The 22,291-nt window shown below is 36.3% G+C and overlaps 2 protein-coding genes across 4 annotated transcripts; both read left to right on the top strand.

Moving 5' to 3' along the window:
* Window positions 1-60: 60 nt before the first annotated feature.
* Window positions 61-3,568, top strand: vipb (vasoactive intestinal peptide b). 2 transcript variants are annotated; one of them, XM_055183457.2, is made up of 7 exons: window positions 61-218; window positions 974-1,086; window positions 1,950-2,057; window positions 2,412-2,516; window positions 2,784-2,915; window positions 3,215-3,241; window positions 3,346-3,568. In XM_055183457.2, exons 2-6 carry the CDS (start codon window positions 980-982, stop codon window positions 3,216-3,218), a joined length of 456 nt encoding a protein of 151 aa, XP_055039432.1. In that variant the 5' UTR covers window positions 61-218; window positions 974-979; the 3' UTR covers window positions 3,219-3,241; window positions 3,346-3,568. The 2 variants fall into 2 exon arrangements, 1 of the variants encoding a protein (XP_055039432.1); XR_008638553.2 differs by having other exon boundaries at window positions 2,784-3,241.
* A 1,568-nt stretch (window positions 3,569-5,136) lies between these two features.
* Window positions 5,137-22,174, top strand: slc29a1b (solute carrier family 29 member 1b). Of its 2 annotated transcripts, none has more exons than XM_055183459.2 (13): window positions 5,137-5,208; window positions 16,540-16,611; window positions 17,016-17,097; window positions 17,240-17,415; window positions 17,650-17,789; window positions 18,606-18,740; window positions 18,859-18,956; window positions 19,178-19,256; window positions 19,355-19,428; window positions 19,534-19,642; window positions 19,982-20,067; window positions 20,317-20,516; window positions 20,727-22,174. In XM_055183459.2, the coding sequence occupies exons 2-13, from the start codon at window positions 16,586-16,588 to the stop codon at window positions 20,836-20,838; spliced, it is 1,317 nt and encodes a 438-aa protein (XP_055039434.1). In that variant the 5' UTR covers window positions 5,137-5,208; window positions 16,540-16,585; the 3' UTR covers window positions 20,839-22,174. The 2 variants fall into 2 exon arrangements, with proteins under 2 accessions (XP_055039434.1, XP_055039433.1); XM_055183458.2 differs by lacking the exon at window positions 5,137-5,208 and adding an exon at window positions 16,125-16,182.
* Window positions 22,175-22,291: the final 117 nt, after the last annotated feature.

Genomic DNA, 22,291 nt, shown 5'->3' with positions numbered 1-22,291 from the left:
GTAAAGTGGATTTCAGTTTAACCAGCAGATGACCAAGCGCATATCCTGCTGGGATCATCATGACGCAGGTCAGACCACACAAGAATTCAGTCCATCTGAATAATCAGGTGTATAAAAGTCCGAGGTTAGAGAAGAGAGATTGAGACGTCCCACCGACTGAAGCGAGAGGATCTGAACGACAGTATTTCTACAGGTGTCAGTATCCTCAGCTCTCTACAGTGAGTATTTTATTCAATAAATCATATTATTTAATATATATATGTGCACTATATGTGCAGTGCTTTTATGTTTTCCTGAATGCATGTTATATGTTTGTATATCTAAAAGACTAAAATGTGTGTAGTATAATCTGCCCAGCCCAGTCTCACGAAGTTTCGTTGTATGGTCACGTGTTTTTTTGATTCTTTTTTCGTGCTATTGTCGCGAGGTTTCGTGTTTTTTCGTGGTCGTGTAGCGAGTTCCTGTTTTCGTGTGATTGTCACGTGTTGGTTGCTCGACTGTTTTGTTGCTTCGGTTTAGGGTTAGATTTACATAAAATGACATCCCTAACCAAACCCAACTCTAACCCTAACGCCAGGCGACATATAAAAAAATAAATCAGGAAAAATAGTATAGATCAATATATTAAGTGACATTCTAATGCAAGCACCAAATCTAACCCTAAACCGAAGCGACAATGGTTTAAAAATAGGACAAAACAGTCGAGTAACCAATACGTGATAATCACACGAAAACAGGAACTCGCCAAACGACAACGAAAAAACACGAAATTTCGTGATAATAGCACGAAAAAAGAATCAAAAAAATACGTGACTATATCACGAAACTTTGTGAGACTGGGTAGCAGCCGCCTGTGTTATTTGCTAACTGCCCAGAAGGAAAGAAGAAACATTCTGATAGTGATAAGAGCTGATAGCAAAGAAACTTCATCTAGAAATTGTTTGTTTGTTTTTATTGATTTACACATCCGCAGAAAGCCATGAGTTCACCGAGCAGCTGTCAAATACTTCTCCTGGTTGCGATCTGCAGTGTTTTCTGCAGCAGGACTTTTGCATTGCCTGCAATTTCGGCATATTCTGACATCAGGTAAGACTAACACATAACATACAGTTCTTATCTACCATCATTTTACTCAATGAACTGCCTCGTTTTTATTATTCACAAAAGTTTTTATTTGCATTAATACTGTAGTTTAGTTTAAAATCACATTTACCCTTAAAAACACAAGAATTCAAATGAATTCAGAGCATTTAGTGCCGGTTTCTATATAAGTGCCTTTATTTATAATTAATTATAAGTAACATATTGCAATTTATATATAAATATATTATTTACTATACCTTATTGTATTTAACTATAAATAAATAATGTCAACTTTTCACATATTGTTTAAAAAAATCACTGATCAGGTCTGATAAAAGTCCTGGTTAACTTGAGTTTAAGTATGGTAAAAATTGATGACGAGTGGTGAGTTTTTAGAAAATAATGCCCACCCAAGGTGGTAATGTGGCACAAAGCAAAGCCATTACACCTCGTGTGTACATTATTGTCAAATAATTTAAAGAACCGGAGTCAATTATTCCTCTTATACCACGCTTACCACAAACATTGATCTGGTGATTATTTTAAGACATTTGACAGGTCAGGTATGCGCTTATCGAAAAATAACACATACCTGTGGTACATTTCTCAACCAATCAGAATAATGTATTTAACAGCCCGTGGTATAATTAATTATAGTAAACATAATGCAATTTATATAGCATATACTGTTAAATATAATTTTATGTAGTTTATATGTATACCTATATTATTTACTATACTTTATTGTATTTAACTATATAAGTACTGTAAACTTTTCATAATATGCTTGATAAAATCACTGATCAGTCCTGGTTAACTTGAGTTTATAGTTTTTAATAATATTTTACATGATTCATTTGATCTAGATCAGAAACTCTGGATGAAGATGGGCAAGATGATTGGACAAGCGATCCATCACTACAGGATTTAGAGACGTATAAACTCTTATATGAAATCGCAAACACAGTTGAGAGGTACAAAGAAGCATCAAATGTGTTTTTACTACATTATACCCTACCAACAAAAATGATAAATCTACTCAGAACAAAAGCAAATCATTTGATTATCTGCAAGCTTTTTTGTTTAATCAACTTGGATAAAGTCATTTTAACTTACTATTCTTTATCTTGACTAGAGATGAGTTGTTATAACTTATAATAGGTCAACTTGATTTAATAAGTTGTAGCAACTCATCTCTCAACTCATCTAAATTTTCTTGTAAATCGGAGTTCATTGAACAAAACATTTAAGGCAGCAAAGAATTTGTATGTTTTAAATAAAAATATTTGAAAGTGCAAAATTTATTCTCAAGGTAAATTTTTTTCCAGACCATCGAGACACGCTGACGGGTTGTTCACGAGCGGATACAGCAAACTCCTCGGCCAACTCTCCGCTAAAGAATATCTGGAGTCTCTGCTGGCAAAGAGAGTCAGGTAACGTACATGGTCAGATCTGGATTAAACTAAAACATGTCCATCTCTTCTTATTTATAGAAATTATATTTAGCAGAAATAATTTTTGCATTATTTTCATGCCAATTAAACTCATTAATGCTAAAACAAATAACTGTGTGTACTAAACCGTCTATGTGCTGAATATCATTAGTGGATATAATATTTTGATTTAATAAAGTTTTTCATTATGAGATGGCAGAAGCTTATTAAAGTGTGATGATGTCATTTCCTGTCTGTACGCCACAGTGATGAACTGGGTGTGGAGCAGATGCCAGTCAAACGTCATTCAGACGCCGTCTTCACAGACAACTACAGTCGATACCGTAAACAGATGGCAGCCAAGAAATACCTCAACTCAGTGTTAGCAGGGAAAAGAAGGCAAGCGATAATATGACTGTTGTTCATACGCTGTGTTACCTGTGCTATTATTGCTTCAATCATCTGACTTACAGTTAACAACACATTAACCCTTTCTGATGATGCTAGCAACTGCACAACAGATCACAGAAACTTACAGAGTACTTATACATTAAATACCTTGGCAACTACATAGCAACATGATAAAAATCATTGAATACACCTCATCACCATGGCAACAACATCCGCCAAGCATCACTCACATCTGTAATGATGTGATTGAATATAATCCTTTAGTAATGATCTGATCTCTCCTGTAGGTGATGTGTACTCAGACTCTTAACCATGTAAGTGCACTTAACTTTCATGTGCACTTGAACCAAGTTATCATGACAATGTTTTAGTGGCTCTTCTGTTACCTGATGTTGTTGTTTTATTTTTACATCTGTAGGTGAAGGACCGCACTGTTTGAAGCCTCTAGCTGATATTATATACTCCAGCTTACAAACCTCACACATTATACAGATATAAAACACTCAACATAATGTTCATGAAACACTCGGATAAATATAATTCTTACATTTCTTCTTTTTGTTGTTGTTGATGGGTTATGCTGTCCTGTCTAAAATTATTGATAACTGAAATCTAACAATAAAAATAATTTGTAAAAACAATTTTGTGTGTAGCCATGTTTCTTTCTGATGGGTGATTTAACCCTGTAGAAACCAGGAACATCTTCACAATATAATGAGATGAGTGACAGGCCTATATAATCATACCCCCACCCCACCAGAACAATAATAAATGAACTGTACTTAAAAAAAGAAGTTGTTTCAAAGAAAAAATACTTTAAAATTAAATATTTACGTTGAAATAACTCACTTTTTTAGGTGTTACCAATTGAAATATTTTTGAAGTTGATCCAGAAGGCTTGTTTAGAATTTGTTTTGTGTATAATGTGTTTATGTGAAACTTTTTAAGGCCATCTTGGCCAGGATGAAGAGATTTCGTTAATCTCAATGGGACCTTCCTTATTTATTTATAAAATAAATAAAAATCCAACCTAACAGTGTATGCTTTAAAAAAACATTTAGGTTTTAATTGTAATAGTTTAAGAATTAATCATGAAACTGACAGCGGCGATCTGAATCAAATCTAATCTCTATTGAGTCACTACACATGACATAAAAATGCAATATTATTATATTCTGAGCTGTCATGATTGTTACTCTTATTATTAAGAAGTCAGAATTTAGATCAGATACTACTTTTTCGACATGTCCCCGCAACCTGTGTAAGGTGCAGCCTTTTGCCCCCCCCAAACCCTCAAAAGAAGATTCACTTCATATAACAATATTGAATGATACAAACATATCAAATGATACAATGTAGTGCTGTCAGTTAATAGCCTTAATTTTTTTGAGGTTTAATTACACAGAAGAATTCATGATAAATGTATGTATTTTATCAAATCTCACAGAGTTTTATTCAATCATAGTTGCAGTAGCAGCCACCTGCCAGCAGAGAGCAAACAATATCACCAAACATGTAACAGTCCAATACTGATAGTTATATACTGTTAACTAGACAATAACTAAACCTCACACAACCCGAGATGATGCCACACAGAGAAATCTGACAGATAAGACTTCTCTTCTAATCTTATAAATAAAGTGAGATGAGATATAACAGTAAGTCATGATTTTCCCGAATGCCACAGTCTCATGAGTCTTGGCTAAATAAGTTCTTGTCATTACTGTGATGATGTTTATTGTTAATCTGTATATGAAAGCGTTTCACAGATGGGTGTATTCTGTACAGATGGGTGAGGTTATCAAAACAGCTTTCACATTCTGCCAAATGTGAGTCCAAAAGTCCATCATAGAGATTTAGGCCATTTTGACTTTGGTCAGTAAGCCACCAACTAAAAACCAGCAGGAACATCACACATCTTACCTTGCAACCATCAAGAACACACTAGCAACAACCACATAAACATAGCTGTACAACTAAAACTACTCAACTACACACAATGAGATGATTTTCTAAAAACAATACAATAAAACAAATCTTAATAAAGCAATTCTATTTACAAACAATCCTGTGCAGGTGAAGTAATGATATCTGAATGACACAAACATCATATCTCCAGGTTGTGTGTATGTGACAGTATAAAGCTCTGCGCATGTTGACCTTTGACCCTGCAGTGGTCAGTGTACATTCACTCCTACAGGATCCCACAGATAAGAGTCCTCAACTAGTACTGCAGGTCTTTGAACTTCAGCTGTTGAGTTAGAGAACACATCAGTCACAGGTAAGACTATACCACTGCTTTCTGTTCCTGTAGTACATTGATCACAAATGTATCCACTATTATGTAGTTTATGTTTTAAAAGACTTTTTTGGCACAGGCTGACTTTTTGAAATATTGGTTTATTACGGAAAGAAAAAGCAGGTTTTTTGTAATATACATTTATTCTTTATAACTTATTCATATTTTAATATTATTTTAATGTTTATGCAAATGTGATCAAAATGGTTGCATTTTAATGTCTGTTTAACCATTAGGCTCAAAATGCAGTTTTTTCTCACCTAAGAAAGAAAGTCAGTCACATTAAAGTGTTACGTTTGTTAGCGTGCTGTTAAACACACAATAATCTAATGGAGTTTTGGAGAGCAGATATTGAACGACAGATAACAAAAAAGGAGTCAAACTTATAATCAGTTGTTTTTTAAAGCATATTCCAGATGTGGATCATATATAGTAGGGTTAGAGTAAATCTGGTGTGTAATGATGTTAGTCATAAATGATGAATCAATAGTAAGAATGGATGATAATCCGTCATTAGGATCTGTTAATGATTATCTATCTAAACTATCAGTCAAACAAACAGCATTGCATTGCATCACATCATACATATTGATTTATTCATTAGCCTTTTTTAGTTAAACATTTCCTTTCTCTAATGCCAGCTTTCTGACGTTTATGTTTTCATTTATATTAATATTTGCTTCTTTGAGATTTCCTGGCAAGCCTTTCTTAAGCTTAAAACATTTGACATTTTGTTCAAATAAATGATTTTGTTGTAATTTTGTTTAAAAATAGATCTTGACTGGTATTTCTGCATCACAAAGACAGATTGGTTTTATTGCAAGAGCTAGAAAAATGTGACATCAGGGTGACAAAAGCAGACACGTAGGAGCAGAAAGCATTACGTAAGAGTGAACGCGCTGCTCGAGCTTCATGTTCACTGAGATCAGACGTCTCAGTTAGTACAACGTGAAAACTTTTTCAATCGGTTTAAACCTTTACAACTAACACTCAGAGGAAACACATATTTGACACTTTGTGAAATCTGCTTGTGCTGAAGGTAAGATCACTGACTTTCCCTGTTTGAACGAACAGTCGAGCGTGTTTCAGATATATTGTGATACTGGTTATCATCAAAAAAGTGCTGATGGTTTATTGCAGAAATATTTATAACATATATAATTTGAAACGTTAATTTTTGCTTTTTGCATTGTGACATTACTTCAAATGTCATTTTAGCACACTATCGCAATCATAAGCTTCATTTTCTTTGATTTTTGAGTGAAATATTCTTTAAATCAGATCTGTCATGAGGGAAGGTCAAGGATGCTGTTTTTTCCTGCTAGTTTCCATGTTTGATGAAATAAAGTTTTTAAAAGGCACTCTCTCATATATCAGTGCAGTCTGTGTCAATAAGAGTTAAATCTATTGTGAGAAAATGATGAGCATCAGCTCTTTCTCAACACATTTGCCTAAACAAACATTCTGGAAAATACACCGAAAATGCATCTGGGAGTTTGATTTTTAGTTCATTCACACTGCCAATGATTTTCTGGAATCTGAGAGTGCATTCACACACATACCGTAAGTAAGCAATAAGGTACGAGAGGCTGTGCTGTATCGTGAATAAGTAACGGCTGAAGGGCGTTGTTAGGCACGACGTGAAGCGGAGTGCCTGCAACCCCTTCAGCCGTTACTTATTCACGATACAGCACTTGCCTCGAGTACCTTATTGCTTTTATAAAACGGTTACCACACAATATTAAAGTAAAAAAAAATTAGTGCAACTTTCATGAAGTTAAATCTATAAAAGCATTCCTTCCGCTAGAAAAAATAGTCCCTGACTGCGAACAACAACAACATGAAAGCTCAAATAAAAACAACAAACTGTTCTCAGACTTTAGCCGTTTCTCAATACCAAGTACGCCAAGTTCGGACTTGTGTCCTTCCTAGTTCGGACTTGCAAGTTCAGACTCGGAAGAACGAACTTCTGACGCGAAATGCATTCTGGGAAACTTCGCTGTCATAAGTCCACACAAGTCTCCTCTGATGCATCCTCGATAAAATGGGCGGATCAAGAACACATTCGGGGATTTTATGTGAACTTGGGCTTGATGCGAACTTTGAATTGGAACAGTACTTGGGCCGCGACTGATAATGTTTCACAAGTCCACAAGAACGCAAGTACAGACAAGAACGCATATTGAGAAACTGCTTTTGTCTCATTATATGTTTATGTGTTGCTAAGGGTGTTGCTAAGGGCGTTGCTAAGGGCGCAGTGATATTAAATAGAACCGTTGGGTGAAGCGGTCATAGCAGTGTTTTATCGCGAATAAAGCACACCTATTGACCAATCAGAATCAAGGATTGGAACTAACCGTTTTATAAAAAACCCGTAAATACACCTGACATATTTAAAGGGACAGTAAGTAGGGTTTTAAGTGTTTTATTAATCAAAATCAATGTCTTTATTCATAAATATGTCCTTGTTGGTGTCAAATGACGTCTTTCAGTGATCTGACTTTTCTTTGTAAGCTTAGAATTTCTCCGCTTTACTTACATTGAACGGGTAAGTCCAAGGAGGCTTCCATGTCGTTCCGCTATATTGATAAACTATAATAGCAGAGAGGGACCTACCAACGCGTTTCCACAACATGTTTTCATTCAGAACACGTCAACCAGCTGAAACGGACAAGGAGATCAGTGATTACATAACAGCTACAGTAGTTGCAACACGCATTTGGAAAAGCGAGGCGCAAGAGAGCACTGTTCATTTGAATGCAAAATACAATTTCACCACTAGATGGGGTAAATCCTACTTATTGTCCCTTTAAAGTCCTGCACTTGCTAGTTTTTTCCAGAGTGTCTGAAGTTTGCTTATTTTATGATAAGACTTAAAGGGAGCGTGTGATGCTCTGTTCTTTCATGTTGGTGAATGATCTCAGCTTCAGTGCTGATATTGATGAGCTCCCTAATCTCTGCTTCGGTCCAGTTTGCCGACATTTCTCATCGTGAATGTTAATGTGCATTTAAAACCCCCATTTTAAAAAGCTGAACCATAACTTCATTGTGTCGATGACATGTGCGTCCTTACTATGACACGCCCCTTACGCCATTGTTTCTGCCTCTTGTTTAAACAGAGGGCTTTCCAGGAATGTTATAGATCCTCTTTATGGGAGTGATCCCAGAACATTTACAGGACGTGTTTGCGTTCACACAGAAGCCCGTCTGCCCATTTAACGTGGTATTTTCTGGGACCAAAGTGCTGTGTGAATGAGGTTTAATGTGTTTTTAAATGTTATTTTGAGGTGTTGACACACCGTTCTTCTGGTTTTAACAATGAAGCCCCTGATAGCATCTCCTCCAGCGTTTTGACAGCTGACTGTGAAATAACAGAGAGATGAACTGACTCAGCATCACACCTCATATTTTCTCCACATCTTAAATGTTTCCTGAACTTCATTTCACTCATCACTCGACTATTTTTATACTTTAGCTGTGAATGGTGCAGAATGAGCAGGAATGTTAAGACTCTTCCTGAAGTTTTCCAGAGGAAATGACCTCTTTCATACCTCACTTATCAGACATCTTAGTTATGTGTGACCCAAATTATTCATACTTTATTGTTTAACCTGAAAATCATTAAAGTCTTGACATTCAAAATGTGATTTATTTCTTAAAAACATTTTTAAGGTTAATATATAAAGTAATGACATCAGTGGCATTATGACAAGACTGTTCGACTTGCATATCTAGTACTGTATATCACAACATCCTATCTTTACTAGTGTAGACTTTGCACACTTCTTCTGGGTACTGAAACATCCCGCTTCATTAGATCGCTGATATTCTCCCTTCATTTGCATCAAAATAGGGTGATTATTAACAGACTGAACCTGCTGAGACACAATAAATTGGCGTGCGGATGTTGAAACTGGCCCTAAAGTGCAATAAAGAAAATGCATTACAAAAAATACTGCTTAGTTTTTTTAGATTGAGCAACAAAAATATTGCATATTAAATAATGGTCTTAAAACACGTTTGACTTGATATATCACATGCTATCACGACTATTCACATCTTTTAAAATAGACTTTCTGTAGCAAGGTTTCACAACAGATTTCCCAGAAGGTTTAAACAATGCATAGTTGATTATGTCGGACTTCCTTCATTAAATCACGGTGAGGAATGAATCTCATAATTTAGGGTGGTGTCCAGCCCTCGAATGGATGTTTAGATCTGTTTTCTCTATTTAACTCTCTTTCCCTCTCCTCAATCAAAAAACAAGAGGATCTGCAAATAACATTCATGAAAAACTTTAAAGGAAGTTCAGTCAGTCATGTGAAGAAGAATTCATGCATCATTAAGGAAATAACAATCAATTTAATAATAGTATCATTCAGAAACAACTATTAATATAGAAATTGTATCATTTGCATGTGTTTCTATACCTTGCAAGTGTTAATATCCAAGCCATTTAAAACAATTTAAGCGTGAGAAGATGTTAAAGTGAGCTGTTTTCTGTGCGCACACACATACTCAAATAGACGCACACTCATAGCACCCACATGGAGACACAAGTTTCAAAAAGAACGCAAACACAGCATCTCTATGCCCTCGACAGGACACACAAACAAAATCATCTCTCTAAGCGAATTCACGCGTTTTAGACCATAAAACATTTTTTGTTACATACAGCAAACATCTCCTCACTATCTGCTTGCTGCCTGTCCGCTGATCAAACTGTAAAAAAGGCAATCTCTGTAGACAGCACAGGCTCCACAAACTGCAATAAAAACAAAGTGGCCAAACCTACAAACAGAAACCATAACAAAGTGTTCCAGCCAATAGACCTTTCTCACAACTTCCGTATTTATGACCGGAAATACGCAATCGTCGCGGAAATCTACTTCCTTCGCAGTCAAGGCAATGTAAAAAGCTGTATCTGTTCCATTAATTCCCTGTTGATGGTGAAGTTAGACAGAAGTGGATTCAGGCTATCCAGCGAGATTAAGGACCTAACTTCACCATAAGAAAGGGGAGCACTTATGCATGCAGCAGACAGTTCACTAAAGACGACTATATTTTAGGGCTCACTGGTCGCCGCTTGCAACCAAATGCTGTCTCTACCCTTTTTTCTTGGAACGAGTTCACCCCGACACACAAACATACAATCACAGACATTACCAGACAAAAATCTTAACTAATAATGATAGCTTCCGGCTAACGTTATTGTTGCTACACACAAGACGTTCACTTGGACGATCATAGGCAGTAATTGAAGGTAATTGGTACCATAATGCTTCATTCAAAGCAGACTATAATGTTTTAGTAAGGTAGTCTATATCATCTACTATACATACATTATGTGTAAGTGGACACGCTAATAATGTGTCATTAGTAACAGTTAGACTTGCTCTCTACTTACCTAGAAATGTATGGACAAATTCTTCATGGAAAAAGTTTCCCTCCATTAGTCGTGTCACATCGGCAAATGTAATATTTGGCAAATCCGTTAACGAAGTTGTGTAGACTCTTTGATCCATTTTAAACTTGCCCAGGTTTATGTTTTTCTAGCGTGTTTACGCTTGACAGGAACTCCGCTTTCACGACGATTACGTATTTCCGGTTACTGTGAGAAAGGTCTATAAACGACAAGAAGGGTTTGGGGGTGGGGGTTGGGCGCGTTCATGAAAGTACGGAGGGGAGGGGGAGGGGGAGGGGGAGGGGGAAGGGGGAGGGGAGTGGGAGGGGGAGGAGTTATCTACACTCCGTTTGTTTCAAAACAGTTCAAACATCAACAAAAAGTGACGTCACACAGATTCACTTAGAGCGCCTTTAATACCACAGTCTTTGTCACAGTATTCCCATTAAATCAGTCGGTTATGTCTTAAAGTGAACGCAAACAGTTCAGAAAGAAATCAGGTGTGTGTCAGTATATGGATCCGTGCTTATTCAGTCTTAAAGTGGCACAATACCTGAAGAAATCCGCTTATGTTTGTGTCATTATGTTAATTAAACAACAAAATGACAATCATCTCATCTCATATTAATGGTTTCATCGGACACATGTGCGCTGACGCGCTACACGTCTGGATCTGAACTTTACTTCCGGTTACTTCTCTTGAACAAATACCTCGTCGAAATAGCAAATGTTTTGGTTTCCTAGGTAATCTATGTGTTGTTTTTTGCTTGTTATATAAATAAACTACGTTTAAAGAACTTTGTTGTTATTTATTCTTAGCGGAGTTTACCGGAAGTTACGTGTGGACCACGACAGCCGCTTGTTTATGTTGTTACTGCTGAAACGGTCTATTGAGAGTGAGGAGCTGTCGTCATGGTACAGAGCCCCTCCCCCTTTCCACCATGTTGGCAGGATTCCGGCAGCAGAACATGATTGTTTACGTGTGTTCTTAGCTCCGTAGTAGAGTAGTTTTTCGCAATTCTACACTGTTTTACCATGCCCCGCAGTTACTGCTGCGTTAAAAACTGCTCCAGTACCTCACATGATACATATGGAAAACATACGAACAATGGAATACAGTTTTTTAGGTTACCGAAATGAAGACACCATTATGCATAACAAAGACATCTCAAGCAATGGCATATTTGCATTAAAAATTTCATAATTGAACGAACGACACTTGCAATTGTCATAAACATGCATAAAACATCCTTTATATTCATGGCATGTGTCATGTCATAAATAATTATGAAGGTTTTATGTCAGTCTTATGCACACCCCTTCAAGTAAAGTGTTACCCACACTGTTAATGGCTTTAATCTTTAATCATTTACATCTTGCAATCACACATTTAACGACCATAGGCACTTTGCAGCCCCCAACACAAAAACCTGGTAAAGTTACAACAGTGGCATTGGGCTAAAATCAAATTACAACTAAATACCTAAACATTCTACATCAAAACATGTTGGAAACGTTTGTGTACATTGAACATCTCGTTACAATCTCGTGTTTAGAAACCGTCGCAGTTAATTACTTTGTCATTTTGGTCAAGAAGTGTCGGCTAAATGCAATGTAATTACAATACACAAACGCGTGTGAAGAAACTTAAGTTACCTCTGCCAGTACAACGCTGTTTGTGAGCTTGTTCCTGTAAGGTCCCTTTCTTTCGCCTTATCTTTTTGCATTGCTTTATTCCTTTTTCTTTATCGTATTTGTAGATCGTCTCTGTCCTGCCGAAATAATACATTAAAGGAATAGTCTACTCATTTTCAATATTAAAATATTTTATTACCTTAACTAAGAACTGTTGAATCATCCCTCTGTCATCTGTGTGTGTGCACGTAAGCGCTGGAGCGCGCTGCGACGCTACGATAGCATTTAGCTTAGCCCCATTCATTCAATGGTACCATTTAGAGATAAAGTTAGAAGTGACCAAACACATCAACGTTTTTCCTATTTAAGACGAGTAGTTATACGAGCGAGTTTGGTGGTACAAAATAAAATGTAGCGCTTTTCTAAGCGGATTTAAAAGAGTAACTATATTTTATGGCGTAATAGCACTTTTGGGAGTACTTTGACTCGCCTGAAAAGTCCGCTCCCCTTCTCACTCTCATAATGGGAGAGGGAGGGTGTTACTGCGCCGAGTCGAAGTACTCACAAAAGTGCTATTACACCATAAAATAGAGCTCCTCTAAGCTTAAATCCGCTTAGAAAAGCGCTACGTTTTATTTTGTACCACCAAACTTGCTCGTATAACTACTCATCTTAAACAGGAAAAACGTTGATGTGTTTGGCCACTTCCAACTTCATCTCCAAATGGCACCATTGAATGAACGGGGCCAAGCCAAACGCCATCGCAGCGCCGCAGCGCGCCCCAGCGCCCACGCGCACACACACAGACGACAGAGGGACGACCCAACAGCTCCCAGCCAAGGTAACAACACATTTCAACATTGAAAATGAGTAGACTATTCCTTTAAGAGCTTTGGAAGTCGCGCCTCTGTGAAGTTGCCTCTGGCAACCGACAGCGTCTCCTACCATCATGGCCGACCGGCCCAAACTCCGCCCAAATCGGCACGTGACTCCTCACTCTCAATAGCTTTAAAAAGATGAATTATATTTAATTTATAGAATGAAGAAGACAGTGTTATGATTTATTTGATTCTACTTCTATTTTGCTGATCCAAAAATGATTTGATCATGACTCAAAATACTTCATATAACATTTCACTACTATATTGTAAAATTATGTCTTACATGAGTTATATAATACAAACACCAACTATCAGCATCATCATAGTAACACATGTGTGGTAAATCAGTGTCAATTAAGGGATTAAATGTAAGAGAAAAGCGCAGTGATGTGGGTCAACAAGTATATAACAAGTTCAGTCGGTCACTGGCATGCTGCTTTAGTTTCTGTAATGATGGTAGAATCAGGGCTGAATAATTAAAGATGATCACCCTAATGAAAATTAACTATGGGTTTTACTACAGCAAAAACATGGTTCCTACAGTTACAAAATAACCATGATTTGCTACTGTACACAAACATACTATGGTTAAACCATGGTTACTGAGTTAAAATCATAGTGAAGTGAAGCATTTGCCAATGTAGGTCTTGCTCAAGGGCATCAGTCACAACTGGATACAAACTCAACTCTCTAACCACTAGGCTACGACTGCCATGGTTTTGCTAGCCAAAAAAAGAACATGGTAACTACAAAAACCAAGGTTAGTTTTCGTAAGGACAGAAAGCCTGAAGTCAGTGTCAGAGAGTTTGGAGGCACTGGTGGATGACTTACTGCTGGGTCTTATTTTAATGTCAGATATTACAACACAAAACAATACTAACACTATTCATCTGCTCATCCAGTATTCCTATATGAGAAATTCATTTGATTTGTCTTTAAATGTGGGACTCAATCCCGAGGGTTTAAACTTAACCACTCCTGCAGTAAATGGACAAAATAAAGGACATTGAAATAGGAGGAGGAGTTTGGCTGAAGGAGGGCGTTAGAGGGGCGGGTTTAGGTTTAAAGTTTATGGGATGATTGACAGGTCTGAATGACGAGTCTTCTCCCAAACTTACATGTAACTTATAACTTTATTGTAAAATCATGTTTCATTTTCGTAAGGATAGAAAATATATATTGTGGTTTGTATTGTTATAGGCACACGTGTGCCACCAGAGAGCAGCAGTTGACCCAAAGAAGTCATGAAGTCTTCAATTGAACTGTTTAAAATAAAATGTAAAGCCCTTTCAATGTAACCTTAAATCATCTTTAACCAAACGTTTAGCAGCTCCTTATGTCTTTATGAGTTTTGTATGGGTTTTTAAATTGTGAACTAAAAATCGCGTTAAAACGTGCTAAACAAATAAATAAATTGAAGTTCTTCATGAGCTCAGCTGAACTTTCATCCGAAGTAAGTTAATAAAACATTATAATATTTAAACGCCATTCAGACTGTGCATGAAAGCTTCTGAACATAATAAGAGATTACGATGAATCAGATTATTACTCACCTGTGTTTATAAATATCGTTGCATCTTCCACAAGAATCCTCAGATTGCCGACTGATGTCATTTTTTCATTGCGTGTGGCGAAACCATAGACAGCAAAAGGCGAAACGCTTAATATAAATGACGTCATCTAATCGTTTACGGCAGGTGGGATTCTGGGATTTGTAGGCCCCCATAAACGGTGCATTTGTAGTACGTTTACTATCTTTCTTTGAAACTTATTAAAGTCATTTTAATGCATTTGGTTGTTTGTCTGTTTTAAAACATCATGTACTGTAAAAAAACATTATATGAATAAAAATGACTTGACTGAGTCTCAAGATACATAAATGATCTCCGCCAGTTTTGTGAAAGTGAAAAAGTTCCTTCAGGTTTATAATAACTACAGACTAATGGTATCTGTAATTATGAATTTGTATTTAAATACAATGAGGTGTATTTCTGTTAAGTGAGTCAGTGAGAAATACTTGATCCATAAATTATTGGATGTGTGGCTGCCCTACTGAAAAATCCATCCAGCAAAGACAAGCATAAGCTGGTAGCTGGTTTAGCTGGTTTAAGGTGGCAGTAGCTGGTCTAAGCTGGTCCTTCCAGCCTGGCAAAGCTGGTCAAGTGGGTGAGCAGGTCTTCCAGCCTGACATGCTAAGTCCAACTAGACCAGCTTAAAAGGTGACCAAAACACAGCTAGACCAGCTTATAAAGTGACCAAAACATAGCTAGACTGGCTTAATAATTGACCAAAACACAGACCAGCTTGCTACACCAGCAATACCAGCTAAAACCAAGCTGGGAGACCAGCTAAAACCAGCTCACCAGCTTATATTGGTCTTAGCTGGATTTTTCAGTAGGGTGGTCAATCTGAAATCATCTCTTCATCTGGCTGCAAAACAATGCCATGTCTTGTTTTAAATATTTGCGAGACTATACAGCTGTGTATCATAGATACTAAATGACCACTAAAGATAGTTTATAAAGACCTTTACTGAACTCAAAAGCATTATTTATTTCATGACCTCTGTCTGTGAAACGGCCCACTTCCTATATTTGTGAAATGTCTCATGATAGTTTTGTGTGCTTCAGCATTTTCAAGACTCGCAGGTTTCGTTGGTGGTTTCACCAGTGAGATGGGTAATAGACTAACTCTTTTGTTTCATAATTTTTCATGTGTGCTGTCAAGTTTTAAACATATTGATTCTATAGTTCATAATCAATATTCAGCTGAATATAATCATCTACACAACTATTCTCAAGAGAGGTTTCAATGTTTTTTGCTGTTAACTTGCATGTTTGTTAAGGGGCGTATAAGATGTGGTTATGCAGACGCTGAGATAAGCCACACTTACCAACAGAAAAACAAACCTCATTGCATAGGCATGAGGGGGCGGGGCTTAATAGATTTGGAGGGGCCGGAGGGCTTTAAAAAGCAGATCTGGTACTTAAGTTGATTTCACTTGTGCTCTGTGTTCATGTTGTAACTCTCTGTACTGTAAGTATTTTACTACACTTTTTGTGATACCCTTTAACTAAAGTGAGCAGATTATATCATTAATTTACAAAGATAAATGCCTGTTGGCGAGTAATGTTTGAGTTTTTTGTTACTGGAGGATTGTTTTTCTATGCTTTAACGATAATGTGTTTTATTCATTATTTGTTTCTTATTTTAATTATGCCTTTCATCATTTTATTAACAGTGCACTGTTATATTTTCAGATATTTTACATTATAACCAGTATTATAGTTATAATTTTTGGGGCAGTTTTTGTGTGTGAAATTTGTTCACTTTTTAAAAACTATATAGGCTAGCCTGATCTTAATGTGCATCTTTCTTCTGTTTTTCTTCCAGGGCCATTAAAAGTTAAAAAATTTACTTTCTCAGCTCTTTGACAGAAATGGACCCTCAGGTGCCCAAAGACAAGTGAGTATAACATTAGTTCTTGAGTTTTAAAGATTATCTGTGTCACAACTCGACTCCACCAGCTGGACCGACTCAGATAGACAGCAGATAACAGCAACATGTTTTTCTTTTTATGTGCCTTTTCTCTTTCGTATTTATTGTTATTCATTTTCTTATCACTGTAAAAAATTTGCTGTAATTATGCAGCTGGTTGCCAGCAATTTACTGTAGAAGATAAAGACTGAAAATGTTTATTGAACTTTGACGGTTGCCAGTAAATAACATCAATGTAAAATTTACAGTAAATTACTGGCAGCTAGTTGCCAGTAATACCCATTAATACTGTAATTTTGACAGAAATTGTTTACAGTGTACCTTTGATCTTTTATATTATAATTTGATTGTGGCATCTCTTCTTTCGACAGATATAAAGGCGTATGGTTGATTTTCTTCATGTTAGGTTTAGGCACTTTGCTGCCATGGAATTTCTTCATGACTGCCACGATGGTAAAAACTTTGCAGCTCATGTTTTATTTGAAGCAATTATATCGTAGTTTGTTTGGTCCATTATGTACAAAATGATGATGGTTACGTCACATAATGTTCAAATGACAAATCCACATCTGTCCTCTCTTTTTCTATCTTGTAGTACTTCACTAGTCGTCTCGCAGATCCACAACCACTGAATGCAGAAAACTTTTCAGTCAATCAAACAGGAGGAGAAACACGAAGTGTTTTACAAGCCAAGTTTAATAATGTCATGACTTTATGTGCTATGTTGCCCCTGCTGGCGTTCTCCTGCCTAAACTCAGTTCTTCATCAGAGGTGAGATCTCCACCATTAACTAAACCTCATGATGAACAAATACAGTCACATGAAATACAAACACTAAATTCAACTATTTATATATGTGTCATTTTTTAAATAAAAGAAATTATAGGCGAGCTGAATGAGAAGAGCAAACGTGAAGCCACATTAAAATGAGTGTTATTAGTTAATGAACTGGATGATTGGAGCAATGCTAGAGAGATATAACTACTGTTCCTGTCGTTCCTGCAGAATTCCTCAGAAGTTGAGAATCGCGGGAAGTTTGACGGCGATCCTTGTGCTGTTTTTATTGACTGCAATTCTGGTGAAAGTGGAAATTGAACCGTTTCCCTTCTTCAGCATCACCATGATCAAAATTGTCTGCATTAACTGTAAGGATAAGTACACATCTGTTTCTTTAAAACTAACATGTATACTGTATGAACAACAACAGATTTACTATTAACTCACTTACACTCAAAGAGACAAACACAACCGTTAGGTTAAACTAGAAAATGTCTATATTTGACCCAACTGGATTGCAATAACCCAACACCAGTTCATTCATAACCCAGTGGTTGGGTTTGTCCCTTTTAAAAATAATCCAGCACATTTTAACACATTCCTGGTTAAAATGGATTATTTTTAAGAAATGTTTTTTTTTTTGAAGATTTATTGAATTTTCTGTCCCTTGGAGTAAAATGATGAAACTGAAATAGATTGTGAATGCTTTAAGATCATTGGCCGGTTGCATAAACATAGCCGTGACGTTAGTATTAGTTAGAGATAACTAGTCTCACTATTTGGATTTAAATTAGACCTATCTTCTTTTTTATGTAAATAATTAAGATCAGTGGCTGGTTGCATAAAACTTTAAGAATAGTCTTAAAAGTTATTTAATTTTTTTTCTTGAAGACTGATCATAACTGTTTTAAGTATGTTGCATAGAGATTGGTCTAATTTAAATCCAAATAATAAGACTAATTAGCCCTAACTAATTGCTAGTTAGTCAGAATCATTCCTAAGACGCAGTCTTAACGTCATGGCTATGTAACCGGCCACAGTTTTGAAGAAAATATACATGACTAACTTACAGACTAGTCTTAGAAATGTATGCAACCGGCCCCAGGATGTGATCAGGTGTAAGATGTTACAGTATTAACGTCATCACATGTAATCTGTGGTCTGTGTCATAATGTTTTTGTCAGCGTTTGGAGCCATCTTACAGGGAAGTCTGTTTGGTATGGCCGGTCTCTTACCAGCTTCTTACACAACACCCATCATGAGCGGTCAAGGGCTTGCAGGAACATTCGCTGCCTTCGCAATGATCTGTGCAATCGCCAGTAAGTATAAGTAATGATGTATTATTGACAACATATTAGAGAACTTAACCTGGAGGACTGACATTGAAAAGAACATTTTCATGAAATCTCTTTCTCAATCTGTCTCTCTTTCTCTCAGGTGGTTCAGCTCTGAAGGACAGTGCATTTGGATATTTTATCACAGCATGTGTTGTAATAGGCATTGCAATCGCATCCTATGTGGCCCTTCCTAAATTGGTAAGATTTAAATGTCTCAATTTCCAAGTGATAAATTAAATGAGGAAATGTGACCCTGTAATGCAGACTGAAGTCTCATAATTTAATGATGAGATCTTACTCAGTCAATATAAAAGATGATATTTTTACAGAAAGAAACTCATTATTTAGGATGAGTTATGTAGAAAACACAAAATAATGACTGTAGTTGGGTTTAAAACATTGTCCTGTCCATCCTGCAGGCTTTCTTTCAATACTATCAGAGTAACCAACACAAACCTGCTGAAGATGAGGAGAATAAGATGGGCTTAATGAAGACAGGTGACATCACATAACTTACATCAGAATGATGTGTGTGTGTGTGTGTGTGTGTATGATGATGTCAGGAACTCAATATGTGTGTATTATTAATTGTGTAGATGAGAACAAACCAGAAGACAAGACTACAGAAGAGACGAAACAAACTCCTTCAGTCCTGAACATCTTTAAAAAGGTAAATAAACACATATGACAAACTGCATACGGTGTTTTACCTTGTGTGCATGTAATACACAATCTCAGATTTAAAGATGTAGTTGTGTTTGATTTTTCTCCTCAGATCTGGGTTATGGCTCTTTCTGTGTGTTTTGCTTTCACAATCACTATTGGCACATTTCCTGCAGTAACTGTGGATGTTCAATCTTTTGCTGGTGATGGTGGAGCTTGGGGTGAGATCTGTGTGTGTGTGTGTGTGTGTACCTGGTACATGTTGTGTTGACCAATTGTCCCCACAAAGATAGGAATACCAGTAAATTTGTGACCTTGTGGGGACATTTTGAGAATGATGTTTTTTGAAAATGTGAAGCAGGAAGTTTTCTGTGATGTTTGAGGTTTCTCACACATACAGAACTTACAAATACAGAACTGTAACTGTTGAAAATGCTGCCCATAAAAAGAGGAAAAAAGAATTACAAAGCTATTAAAATTCTGATATTAAATGTCATATTTATACTGTACATATAGATTTGTGCATATAAAAGCTTAATAATGTCAATTTTCTTTTTTAGGAAAGTATTTTATTCCTGTGTCCTGTTTTCTCTTCTTCAATGTGTTTGACTGGGCGGGTCGCAGCCTTACAGCTGTCTGTATGTGGGTAAGTTTTTCACATGCATGTCAGGTCTACAAATGTTTTGTCGGATACATCTTCACATCTTACATGGATATAAAAATACCTGGATGTCAAAGGACAGTCATAGATGGACAGAAGTAACTTATTTCAGCCATAAAATTAATTGCATTGTAACTTTGCTCAAATTCATTCAATTCAATCCCAGATTCGAGTCTATCGTTGGATTTGATTTTTAATAACATGTTCCTGTTGTCTATCTCTCTATCTCTATAGCCTGGGAAAGACAGTAAGTTACTGCCGGGTCTTTTATTGGCTCGTGTGATATTTGTACCTCTCTTCATGCTGTGTAATGTTCAGCCCCGACATAATCTACCCGTATACTTCACACATGACGGCTGGTTTATCGCGTTCATGATACTCTTCGCTTTTTCCAACGGATATCTGGCCAGTCTCTGCATGTGCTTCGGACCCAAGTGAGTAAAGAATCTACCAACATATATATCTATAACTTTTTACATTTGGTCCCCCCAAATGGTATTTCCACTAGCTGCCCAGATCTTTAACATGCATGATTTACTGAAACTTCCAAGTCAATGATCTGATGGGCTGAACCATCAACCTTTAAGATGTGTCATAATCTTAAGAAGCTTTAGGATCCTTCATTTTCTCATCTGTGTTTTTAGGAAAGTGGATCCGAGTGAAGCGGAGACCGCCGGAGCTATCATGGCTTTCTTTCTGTCCCTCGGCCTCGCTCTCGGAGCGTGTCTCTCCTTCTTGTTCAGAGGAATCATTTAAAGTCACAGTGGAAATCTTTGGAGATCTTAAGTGAGCATTTCTACATGAACAGAGATTTAAGACATTGCAGCTGTTTCATTCATCTGAAAATGTGCTGAAGATCCAGAAGAGATTAAACTCAAAACTCAGGCAGATGGGCTGTTTGATTTATAATGAAGATTACTGAAGATCTCACTGGACGAGACCTGATCTGTTGATGCGGGATATTTTAAATCTGCTTTCACCCCAAAATAAACTCTCATGTTAATTTAGACGTGATGAACTCTTTTCCTGGATAAGCTCAGGTATCTACACTGAAAATACCTTGATTCCACATGATTCAATTAAGTTTTCTTAAATTTTTTTTATTTATTTATTCTTCACGCCATTCCAGCATCTTTAGCTATATTCGTGGCAAGAACTGGTTAATCTATACAGAAGTTGATCCATACACAGGTTAGAGGAGGGGCAATTTGGTATCTCCAATTTAGTTAACTTGCCAGTTTTTGGCCTGTGGGGGGAAGCTGGAGGAAACCCACGCTGACACAGAGAAAACATGCAAACCCCAAACAGAAAGGACACCTGACTTAGCCAGGGCTCGATCCAGGGAAAAATGATTTAAAAACAAAAAGAAAACTTGTTGGATCTACGTAATTCAATTATGTACACCAGTTCAACATGATTGAATCAAGTTTATGTTAATTTCATTTTAAGAAAACTTAATTCAATCACGTGGAACCGGTTTCTACAAGTTTTTTTCAGTGTACCAAAGTCCAGATCACCTGTTGTTGTTCTTTAAAGAGTTTAACAGACTGTGACGTGTATACTGTACTGTATAGAAAACAGTCACGTGAAAATTATTTAAAATGTTTCATACATAACTTTATAAATGGAAAAGTATGAACGAGTGAGCATTTTTGGGTGAAATATTCATTGAATGCCTTTATTTTTTGTATTAGTATATTAAAATTATTTTAAGATATTTTAGCATAAAATATAAGCATTATTTTACATTTATTTTTATCAAAATATATTTAAGATGCAAGTTGCAGTTATATGTTTGTCTAATAATGTTTTATTATAAACTTGTTTATTGTTTATATAAAGAAATAGATTGTACTAGTTGAGTCTTTTATTATAAGATAGACATTTGTGTATTTTAAACAGTTTATATTTTTAGAAAATTTAAATAATGTTATAAGTTTAGATAAATTAACAGAAAGTTTCGAGGTATCATGCACACAAGTACAAAACTCTACCTCATTCAGGTCACTGCCGTATGTTTTTCTCTTGACTGTTTTACAACACTACACATCTATCTCAACCAACAAATGAGACAAATATAATATCACCTATATGAATAAAAACTGTTGATTTCTGCACGGATCTTGTTTTGTTATTTCTAATATCCTGAGCTTCAAATATCATAACATCATTCAATGTAAAACAGTTATTAGAGATGTAACATGTATCA

The sequence above is a fragment of the Misgurnus anguillicaudatus genome, chromosome 14 (assembly GCF_027580225.2).
Source record: "Misgurnus anguillicaudatus chromosome 14, ASM2758022v2, whole genome shotgun sequence".
NCBI lineage: Eukaryota > Metazoa > Chordata > Actinopteri > Cypriniformes > Cobitidae > Misgurnus > Misgurnus anguillicaudatus.
The sequence above is the reverse complement of the archived record's forward strand: the minus strand, read 5'-3'. Positions and strand labels throughout refer to the sequence as shown.

Coding starts and splice junctions, on each gene's coding strand:
- vipb (XM_055183457.2), top strand. CDS start 980: ATGAGTTCACCGAGCAGCTGTCAAATACTTCTCCTGGTTGCGATCTGC. Junction 1,087..1,949: donor TCGGCATATTCTGACATCAG/GTAAGACTAACA, acceptor CATTTGATCTAG/ATCAGAAACTCTGGATGAAG. Junction 2,058..2,411: donor ATCGCAAACACAGTTGAGAG/GTACAAAGAAGC, acceptor ATTTTTTTCCAG/ACCATCGAGACACGCTGACG.
- slc29a1b (XM_055183459.2), top strand. CDS start 16,586: ATGGACCCTCAGGTGCCCAAAGACAA. Junction 17,098..17,239: donor TCTTCATGACTGCCACGATG/GTAAAAACTTTG, acceptor TCTATCTTGTAG/TACTTCACTAGTCGTCTCGC. Junction 19,643..19,981: donor TGGTGATGGTGGAGCTTGGG/GTGAGATCTGTG, acceptor TTTCTTTTTTAG/GAAAGTATTTTATTCCTGTG.